This window comes from Hyla sarda, chromosome 2 (assembly GCF_029499605.1).
Source record: "Hyla sarda isolate aHylSar1 chromosome 2, aHylSar1.hap1, whole genome shotgun sequence".
Taxonomy (NCBI): domain Eukaryota; kingdom Metazoa; phylum Chordata; class Amphibia; order Anura; family Hylidae; genus Hyla; species Hyla sarda.
Window position 1 is genome coordinate 69,604,824 of NC_079190.1, and position 10,937 is coordinate 69,615,760.

The 10,937-nt window shown below is 44.2% G+C and overlaps 1 protein-coding gene across 6 annotated transcripts in view; it reads left to right on the plus strand.

The window, feature by feature from the left end:
- LOC130358578 (mitochondrial ornithine transporter 1-like) overlaps positions 1-5,199 on the plus strand; it is a 42,014-nt gene extending 36,815 nt beyond the window's left edge. For all 6 annotated transcript variants that reach the window (XM_056562005.1, XM_056562009.1, XM_056562008.1 and 3 more), the window contains exon 7: positions 3,275-5,199. In XM_056562005.1, coding sequence (XP_056417980.1) covers positions 3,275-3,399 — 125 coding nt within the window. In that variant the 3' untranslated portion in view covers positions 3,400-5,199. The remainder of the gene's footprint in view (positions 1-3,274) is intronic.
- The last annotated feature ends 5,738 nt before the right edge of the window (positions 5,200-10,937 follow it).

A 10,937-nucleotide genomic window follows, 5' to 3' on the forward strand; every position in this document is an offset into this window, starting at 1 on the left:
TATTGCCTTCTATTAAATCAGAATTACCCATTAGGGCAGTGTTTTTTCAAACAGTATGTCTTCAGCTGTTGCAAAACTACAACTGCCAGCATGTCCTTGGAGCGGTAATTTTGCAACAGCTGGAGGTACACTGTTTGGAAAACACTGCATTAGGGTATATGAAAAAGGGTTTACAAAACTATAAGCTGCTCTGGGCAGTAGATGGCGCTGTTTGCCTTATATTTATGACTATGTCTTTTCACTCATTACCCATGTGTACTGCCTATTTTTTAAGAATTAAAGAAGAACTCCAGCTTACTGGGAATGACCAAGTGTAGGGTGGGGGTCATTCCCCACAATCCAGGCCACCTTTTTGTTGGCCTTAAAGGCAACCTTCCCTAGCTGAGGGGGATTTGCTAGTTGCAGCTCACACTGACAGAGAGAGCTGAGAGTGGAGTTCTTCCCTGTGTTTGCTCCAAAGCTTGGATACTGGTGAACAGCCTGCCTGGAGGCCTGGAAAAGACTTTTCCTAATGCTGCATGGCATGGACTCAGGTGTGAACCAACACCTAAGGAATACAGGTGGACTTTTGTTACATTTTCCTTTGTTCTGCACTTAAAAACTGTTTTGCTGTGTGCCAAATGTGAATAAAACACTGAACTTTGATTTGAAAATACTGCTTCTTTGCCTCTGTACTGCGACCGCACCTGTCTGCAAGAGTGAGTAATCACATTTGGTGGAGGATGCGAACATGGGATATGCATCAAACTTGGACACCTCATTAAGTTTGCGGAAATCGTTACAGAACCGCAACGTACCGTCTGGCTTGGGTAGTAAGACTATCGGACTGGCCCACTCACACTTTGATTCCTCAATGACCTCCATCTGCTGTACTTCTTCCAAGATGGTTTGTCACCGCGACTCAGGTACCCTGTATGGTTTCAACCGTATTTTTACCTGGGGTCAGTGACAACATCATGGCGGATGACAGAAGTACATCCAGGAAGGTCAGAGAACACATTGGTGTTCCTACTGACAAACTCCCTGGCCTCCTGAAGGGACGTAAGCCCATCAGTGTGTGCTGGAACGAACAGGCAGAGCAGGAATTTTCCACTCGCCCCTATGTGGGTCTCCGCGGTTGGTGACACCCGACTTCAAAAGGGAATTTGTGGTACAGACCGATGCCTCTGAGGTAGGTCTCGGTGCTGTACTCTCCCAGGAAGTCAACTGGGAGGAGCATCCTGTTGTCTTTCTCAGCCGTAACCTGACCCCGGCCGAGACCAGATATAGTATAGTGGAGAGAGAGTGCCTGGCCATTAAGTAGGCACTCAAGTCTCTCCGCTATTATCTGTTAGGCAGGAAGTTTCATCTCGTGATGGATCATTCCCCCCTTAAGTAGATGTGCCAGGCCAAGGACAAAAATGCCAGGGTCACCAGGTGGTTTCTATCCCTACAGAATTTCAAGTTCAAAGTTGAACACAGAGCGGGTCGTTTGCTAGACAACGCCAATGCCCTGTCACGAGTCCACTGTTGCACAAGTGTTCATCCCCTCAGGTTTGAACAAAGGTGGGGGGGTGGGTGGTGAGAAGGTGAAAGGTATTGTGGTGGATGGGCAATATGTGTCACCAAGACTCCTGGCTTTGGTGAAGTAAAAGCCGGTATTTATTCAGTGTCTGTGCTGCGATGCAGTGTGACACTGTGGCCATAGTATGGCTGGAAGGCCAATCCAGGACGGCTCTTACTATGAATGACCAAGTGTAGGGTGGGGATCATTCCCCACAATCCAGGCCGCCTTTTGTTGGCATTAAAGGCAACCTGTTTCACCAGCTGAGGGGGATTTGCTAGTTGCAGCTCACACTGCCAGAGAGAACTGAAGGTGGAGTTCTTCCCTGTGTTTGCTCCAAGTTTGGATGCTGGTAAGCAGCCTACCTGGAGACCTGGAAAAGACTTGCTTAATGCCGCATGGCATGGACTCAGGTGTGAACAAACACCTAAGGAATACAGGTGGACTTTTTTTTACGTTTTCCTTTTGTTCTGCACTTAACGACTATTTTGCTGTGTGCCTAGTGTGAATAAAACACTGAACTTTGATTTGAAAATACTGCTTCTTTGCCTCTGTACTGCGACTGCACCTGTCTGCAAGAGCGAGTCATCACAATACATATATTTAATCCTCTAGTTTAAGGATGTCAATAAAAATTAGACAAATAGATACATAGAAAGATAGATGGGTAGATAGATAAAAATTTTATTCCATCATAGTGTGAACAGCAGCAACGTTTCGATTCCCTCCAGAGTCTTTTTTAAGCCAGTCTTTTTTAGTGGAACTCCACACCCAGAGCGTGGTTCTGCCTACTGCTTTAGATAGATGATTGATAGAGAGGTAGATATGAGATATGTGGTAGCCCGGTACAGGAGTTGTACCCCTGTACCCTCGCTGCCCTGTCAGGCAGCCTCCCTGCAGTGTCCCCTGGGCCCCTTCACCTGTTCCCTCTGTACAATTGGTTTTATGCTATGTATTGTATATAAGAGTGTTGTACCTTTAAGAATATTTGTCATGTGGTTAACCTGTTGTCATGTGAGTGTAACCCAGTGAGGTCTCAGTGACCATGTGACCTAAGGGGGACCTATGGGACCCCACCAGAGTCTTCCCTATATAAGCCCTGGGAGGAGTCTCTTCTTTCTCTTTGAGATCAGCTCTGAGTCTTTGATGAGGTCCAGCCAAGTCAAGTCCTAAGAGTGTGTCTGGAGTCCATAGGAGACCTCAAGTCTGTCCAGCAGCCACAAGTCTTCAAGTAAGCTACAATTGGGGTATAGTCCCATTCAAGTCAAAGTCATCTGTCTTCAGTCAGTGTGGCCTGCATCAATATTGTCCCAGTCCACTGCAAGCCCTGAGGTCTCTGAAGTCACTGGTCACCTCCATGGGCCTGGCTAAGCTGTATAGACTTTCATCTGTCACTCAGTAAAGCTACCGTTGTCCGTAACTTGGCGTAGGAGTCATTATTGCCCCCTTGCCTAGCCCAGGATCCAGCGATATACCTTCAGGTGGTATTGAGGATAAACCACGCCCTGGCGTCATGAATAGAAGGGGCTAATGCCATATGCCCCTAGGGTAATACCACCTGCCCTGCATCACACCCTCTACCACAGATAGTTAGATATGAGATAGATAGATAGATAGAGTAGGGACTGCTTTTTTTTTCTGTACAGATTGTTCCAATAATAGTAACAAATTTTGAATTTTTGGCCCTGAAAATTCTAATACATGATATTTTTGTCTTTCTCTTCCTCCCAGGGATACTGGCATTGTATTCAGGGCTGAAGCCCACACTGATCCGTGCATTCCCAGCCAATGGTGCCCTGTTCCTGGCCTATGAGTACAGCAGGAGGCTTATGATGCAGCAGGCTGACTCCTTTTAACCCTCCGCTCCCCATGTCAGCAGAGATACTCATCGTCTCAGGGCTAAGTGACCATTACACAGCGCACAATGAACATTCTCCTGGACAGGTCACTTTTGTGACAACTGGTGCTGAATACACATTGGTATTTGTCGTGAGTTATTATTTAGCAAACAATATTCTGTTTAGAGTTATGCAGTATACATAGTTATGCTGTGACATTGCCCCACGAATGCTAAACTGTATAATGGGACCTTAAGTGATAACCTGGATTGGGAACCTCAAGTGTTGCCAGGCCCGTCCTTCCAAAAGTGGACCAGAATTGCAAACCAATGATGTATGTATCCTAAACGTAGATTTTATGGCTCTTATATAGCACAACATGTGGGTTTATTTAGGTTATGATATAATGGCACTTATATAGGTTCTCAAAGAGTTTATAAGCCACGGAAAGGTCTCAGGACTCTTAATCTGGCCATCAAAAGACAAGAGGCATTGTTCGAGCCAGACTTGCTTTACACTAATTTCCTACACTAAGGAAACACTTCAGGTGTCCATAAATTGTCTTGAGAGGTTCTACCTAAAGTAGAAGTCATACAGCGTGTTATGATTGACAAGGAGGACACCATTTATTGTATTTCCCCTGAGGACTGTGAGTGAGAACAAGCTTCTCCCAGTACAAGAGACTGAAGAACTTCAAGAGGTTTGACAGTCCCTGATTATGGGACCATAAAAAAAGACATTCCAAGGTCATGCACATGATTATGTTCTCCGAAGAAATACTCTTCTACCCAGAACAATAATCCTTATATCCAGAGGTCAAGTCCTGGGAAAAAAGTTTGGGAACTGACCCAAGATTTCAACTCAAGGGCTCCCGCTAATGGGAACAGTGGGGGACATTTATCATTGTCTTTAGAGCAGTTTTTTGTGTGTATATTGTTACACATTTGGCACAGCACTGCACCTCGGGCTATTTTTTGTGACTTTTTGGTTTACATTTTTTTTTAAAACAATGTGTACAGACCAGCTGTTAAAGGAGAACTCCAGCCAAAATTTACTTATCCCCTATCCACAGGATAAGGGATAAGTAGATGATCGCAGGGGACCCCCACAATCTCTGGAACGGAACTCGACTCTCTCAGTGAATAGCGCGTGTCATCTACCGGTAGACGGCACATGCTCCATTCATTTCTATGGGAGCACCGATGATGCCCAAGTGCTGCACTCAGGACTCTTCGGTGCTCCCATAGAAATTAGTGGAGTGCATGCCATCTACAACATGCTCCTCGCTTTGATTCGGGTTGCATTCTGGAGATCGCGGGGGGTCCCAGCGGTTGGGCCCCCACGTTCAGTTACTTATCCCCTAACCTGTGGATAGAGGATAAGTTATTTTTGGCTAGAGTTCTCCTTTAAGGTTAGTCTTATGTAGTGGAAATAAATTTATCAACTGCAACTTTTTTTTCAAAGTTGCTAATTTTTGCGCAAGAACCACCAAAAAGTCGTACAAATACACCAGCTCAGACTAAGCGTAGCTTTTTGGTGTATGTAAAGTGTGACATTTCAGAAAATGTGTACCTGCACAACATTTATCAAATGTCCTGTGACCATTTCATGAATTTAGGGAACACATTGGCAGGTCACAAAAAAAGGTGTACAAAAATGCTTCACCTACAACGATGGATTCCCCCCAATTTCCTGCTGTGAAAAAAGGTGCAGGTACTCCTTTCCCATACATTCCTGCAGGACTTAAATGGGCACTGTCAGATACAAAAACTTTTTATATGTTGTACATCTTGACAAAACATTAACCTTTCATAAGAAAATGTTATTTCCTTTTTATAGAAATAATGGCTTTCAAAATCATAGCTTTATCCAAGCTGAAGCACAGGCATGGACAAAGTCCAGTAAGTGAGGGTGGGCTAGCACTCCTGTCTAATAGGACAAAAGACAAATCAGACAGGAGTGAGCACAGAGGAGCACTATCAGACAGGAGAGAGCACAGAGGAGTGTTATCAGACAGGAGAGAGCACAGAGGAGTGCTATCAGACCGGGGAGAGCACAGAGGAGTGCTATCAGACCGGGGAGAGCACAGAGGAGTGCTATCCGACAGGAGAGAGCACAGAGGAGTGCTATCAGACAGGAGAGAGCACAGTGGAGTGCTTTCAGACCAGGGAGAGCAGAGAGGAGTGCTATCAGACAGGAGAGAGCACAGAGGAATCCTATCAAACAGGAGAGAGCACAGAGGAGTGCTATCAGACAGGAGAGAGCACAGAGGATTACTATCCAGACAGGAGAGGGCACAGAGGAGTCCTATCGGACAGGGGAGAGCACAGAGGAGTGCTATCAGACAGGAGAAAGCACAGAGGAGTCCTATCAGACAGGAGAGAACACAGGAGTACTATCAGACAGGATAGGGCACAGAGGAGTACTATCAGACCAGAGAGCGCACAGAGGAGTGCTATTAGACAGGAGAGAGCACAGAGGAGTGCTATCAGACAGGAGAGAGCACAGAGAATTGCTATCAGACAGGAGAGAGCACAGAGGAGTGTTATCAGACAGGAAAGAGCACAGAGGAGTACTATCAGACAGGAGAAAGCACAGAGGAGTGCTATCAGACAGGAGAGAGCACAGAGGAGTGCTATCAGACAGGAGAGAGAGAGCACAGAGGAGTGCCATCAGACAGGTGAAAGCACAGAGGAGTGCTATCAGACAGGAGAAAGCCCAGAGGAGTGCTATCAGACAGGAGAGAGCACAGAGGAGTGCTATCAGACAGGAGAGAGCACAGAGGAGTGCTATCAGACAGGAGAGAGCACAGAGGAGTGCTATCAGACAGGAGAGAGCACAGAGGAGTGCTATCAGACAGGAGAGAGCACAGAGGAGTGCTATCAGACAGGAAAGAGCACAGAGGAGTGCTATCAGACAGGAGAGAGCACAGAGGAGTACTATCAGACAGTAGAGAGCACAGAGGAGCCCTATCAGACAGTAGAGAGCACAGAGGAGTACTATCAGACAGTAGAGAGCACAGAGGAGCCCTATCAGACAGTAGAGAGCACAGAGGAGCCCTATCAGACAGTAGAGAGCACAGAGGAGTACTATCAGACAGTAGAGAGCACAGAGGAGCCCTATCAGACAGTAGAGAGCACAGAGGAGCCCTATCAGACAGTAGAAAGCACAGAGGAGCCCTATCAGACAGTAGAGAGCACAGAGGAGTCCTATCAGACAGGAGAGAGCACAGAGAAGTGCTAGTCCACCCTCGCTTACTGGACTCTGTCCATGCCTGTGCTTTATCTTGGACAAATCCATGATTTTATAAGCCATGATTTCTATAAAAAGGAAATAAAATTTTCTTATGAAGTATATAAGAAAGGTTAATGTTTGGCCAAGATGTACAACATATAAAATGTTTTTGTATCTAACAGTACCCATTTAAGCCCTGCTTATATCCTACTAGCTACCTGTTCATTGTTGTTCATGTAGACTAGTGTTTCCCAACCAGTGTGACTCCAGCTGTTGCGAAACTACAACTCCCAGCATGCTGGTCCAACAGGTCCAACATTGATATAAAAAAATAACTCAGACTTATTACACGACCTGACTTGTGCTGTAAATTAGTCCTGATCTAGTCTTGAGCACCGCATGGGTAGGGTCGCGTCAATGACCGCAGGACCTTTGCTGCTATCAGTTGTAGGTTGCACATCCCCTATTTCACAGGGAGATGTGTGGTTAGCAGACAAGGATTTTTTGACAAGGTAAAACAATGTGATCAGCCGATGAACGAGCGGACACAGGGGGATAACGCCCTATTGGGCCAATAATCGACCTGCATAATAGATCCCAAACAGCCCAAGTTCCTTCATATCTGTCAGCATGTTCCTAAGTAATTATTCTGCCTTAGGTCTTCATGTGAAGGCAGTATTATCAGTAACTAAGGCAGAGAAGTAGTCTTTGTTGTGTCTTCCTGTGATCCCCAGTGATTATATGTAACTTCAGGAGAGAGCTGTCAAAAAGGGTCCAATTTCGCTGCAGCGCCACCAGCGTCAATGTCATTTGTAACAACTTATGACATATTGCCCCCACACGTTATAAACTTAAATCGCACCTGGTCTCAGTCTTAATACCTGCTGCAATCACCAGTTACAGCCAGGTGAAGTGTGCGGCTCACTCTCCGGCTTTCCCTCCATCCCGACTTATTCTACTTAGACTATAAAGGCCAGGTTCACACGAGCAGAACTTGTCCAGAACGTCTGCACGGAATATTCTGCACAGACATTCCGCTGCAGCAGAGTCCCATTAATTTCAATGGGATTCTGCTGCATTGTTCACTCGGCATAATTTCTGTGCCAGAAGTTTCTGCTGCAGAAATTCTGATTCCGGCATTCGCAGAAAGAATAGACCTGTCTATTCTTTCTGCAGAGTCAGCAAGGTAATGCATTGCCGTCTATGAGATGTTGCATTTCGGAGCGGTCCTAGCGTCCGCCAGGTTAGTCAAATATACGGAATGTGCACACTTGTTTTCTGTGTGGAAATGCAGCACATTTTCCGACCGTGTGAGCATAGCCTAAAGTGAATGAATGCGTCAACGAGTGAATGTGTTTGGTGGCCGCGAGGCCTTGGAGCACACCTTTACCTTAATTGCAGTGGGTCCCAGGAGGGAGGTCAGGGGCGAACTAAACCTTTGACATACCAGGACAACATGTCAAAAGTTTCTCCAGGGGATGTCTGTGTATTGCGGAGGTCTTCCAGACACTCTTTGTAACTTCTTTCCACTTTGGCCCAGAGATGAGGTTCCATAATTAATAATCAATAATAGGGGTCTGAGTCAATCTGTTAGTATAGTATGCTGCCTTAGTTAAAGGGATCATATTATATACAAGTCCTAATTGTTATTTCATCAAATGGTCACAAAAATATTGTACCATATATCTAAAGCCTTACCAAGGGATCTACTTGCCCCCTCTCCCTGCCTCCTCTTGCACTTACATGTTATTTTATTTGTATTTTAGTGACAGCAGACCCAGTAGAGTTGCTATTTACAGGCTGCTTTTAGCCAGAGAAAGTTCCGATAAATTTCTGAATGATGTCTATCTATTGATACCAATCTTTTCTCATTTAAAAAAAACATACAGATATTGGATATTGATACTGCCGGTATTACTGCTTAGACTGGTTCTCAGTCAGTGCAGTCAATAGAGAGTATAGATGGTTGGCACATTCATTGTACTCTATAGTTGGTTTGTTTTTTTTGTTTTGATTTACCAAAGGTGAAAGACTAACATTCCTACCAATCTAAAAACAATTCAGTAATAAGTTTTCACCCCTCTTGATGGATCATCTAGATAGAATTTTATAGGTCATAATGTATGTACATAGGATATAGGATTAGTAGTCCCGAAATGCACTGGTACCTATAAGCACTCCATGAAATCAGGGCTGGTTCTGCCTATAAGCAAAATTAGATATGAAGAGCAAAATTCGACCCATACGTCAGGCGCTGTTCCAATTTCCAAGGTAAAATAAACGTAGCCAAAGCAATATGGTGGTTAAAGTGCCAGCAGGCACTATATTTATTTGAGCAAGAACCAATGACGCATTTCGGAGGTGGAACCCTCCTTCCTCAGATTGGCATGTGCAATGAAATACAGACAAAATATTTATATATGACATAGTCTTGTTATGAAGATTGTCCCATCTTGGCATATAGACATCGGTACCACTCTGGATTTCCCAGCCGGAGTGGAGAGCTGCTGTATAATATGAATGGTCAACATATAATAGATTTTGGAAATGCATGACCGACAGTAGCTACCCGGGCGATAGTAACTCCGACCCTTGGGAATCAGCTTATCATTAGAGGTCATTAACATCAAAGAAAATAACAATTAATGATGTAGAAAATATAAAATATTTCTTATATACATTGTTAAAAACTGTTCAATTATTATTATGTGTTCCGAAAGATGTGATAAATGAGGTAGAATCTGATTGGTTACTGTGGGGAACTGCATCACTTTTGCGCTAGATAGGATAACTCTCCCTTAAAGGAAAAGTATCATGGAAATAAACGTATCTCCTATCCAAAGGATGAGTTTTAGATCACCGGAGGTCAGAGCGCTGGCAAACTACATCCCCCCGCTGTTTGGAGCCCCAGCTCTCCTTCACAGCGGCGCATCACAACCCCCACCTGAAGCGGGACCCTCCACGCGCCTTCTATATTGCTCTATGGGAGAACTGTTTGCAAATCTTTGGCTCTCCCATAGAGCTATATAGGCGGGGGTTGTGACGCGCCGTTCTAAAGGAGAGCCGGGGCTCCAAACAGGAGATCGTGGGGGCCCCAGCGCTCGGACCCTTCGGATAGGGGATGCTTTTTTTTTCCATGATACTTGTCCTTTAAGGAAATGTTTAGACACCACAGATTTGCTGCAGATTTTCTCAATTAATATCAAAACTCTCTGTAATTCTGCAGTAAATCCACAGTTTCTTTGCAGCAAAATCTGCAACAAATCCGCAGCATGTGAACATTCCTCAAAAGGCAGCTGTGTCCAAACTCTGGACCTTCAGATGTTGCAGAACTACAACTCCCAGAATACATAAACAGCTGTTGGCTGGAGTAAGCCTTTAAAGGGGTACTCCACTGGAAAACATTTTTTTTAAACGAACCGGTGCCAGAAAGTTAAACAGATTTGTAAATTACTTCAATTATAAAAATCTTAATTCTTTCAGTACTTATCAGCTACTGTATGATCCACAGGAAGTTCTTTTCTTTTTGAATTTCCTTTCTGTCTCACCACAGTGCTCTCTGCTGACACCTCTGTCCATTTTAGGAACTGTCGAGACCAGGATAGGTTTTTTTTATGGGAATTTGCTCCTGCTCTGGACAGTTCCTAAAATGGACAGATGTGTCAGCAGAGAGCACTGCGGTCAGGCAGGAAGGAAATCCAAAAAGAAAAGAACTTCCTGTGGATCAGAACAGAAGCTGATAAGTACTGGAAGGATTAAGATTTTTTAATAGAAGTAATTTACAAATCTGTTTAAATCTCTGGCACCAGTTGATTTAAAAAAAAAATGTTTTTTAGTGGAGTACCCCTTTAACTACAAATCATCTTGAGTCTGGTGCTTCCTGCCACACCAGTGTTTCTCAACCAGGGTGCCTACAGCTGTTGCAAAACTACAACTCCCAGCATGCCCGGACAGCCGAAGGCTGTCCAGACATGCTGAGAGTTGTAGTTTTGCAACAGCTGAAGGCACCCTGGTTGGGAAACACAATGCTACACATTGGTTACCAAGCAAGTACGTGCTCATAGGGCACCTGAAAAATGACTAAATAAATAGTCTACAAAAACTCTTGATAAAAAAATTGAAAAAGATTTTTAACAATTAAATGTTATTTTTTTATTTTTTTATTTACCGTATTTGTTTTTTTTCCATGCAAAGATTATCCCATATAAAACCAATGGATTTGACTGTATTTTATCATTTAGTGAATACAAGGATTGTTCATAGTCTCTGTGGTTGTATTGTAAAACAGTAACTGTTCACACTCCAATATAGAAATGTCCATA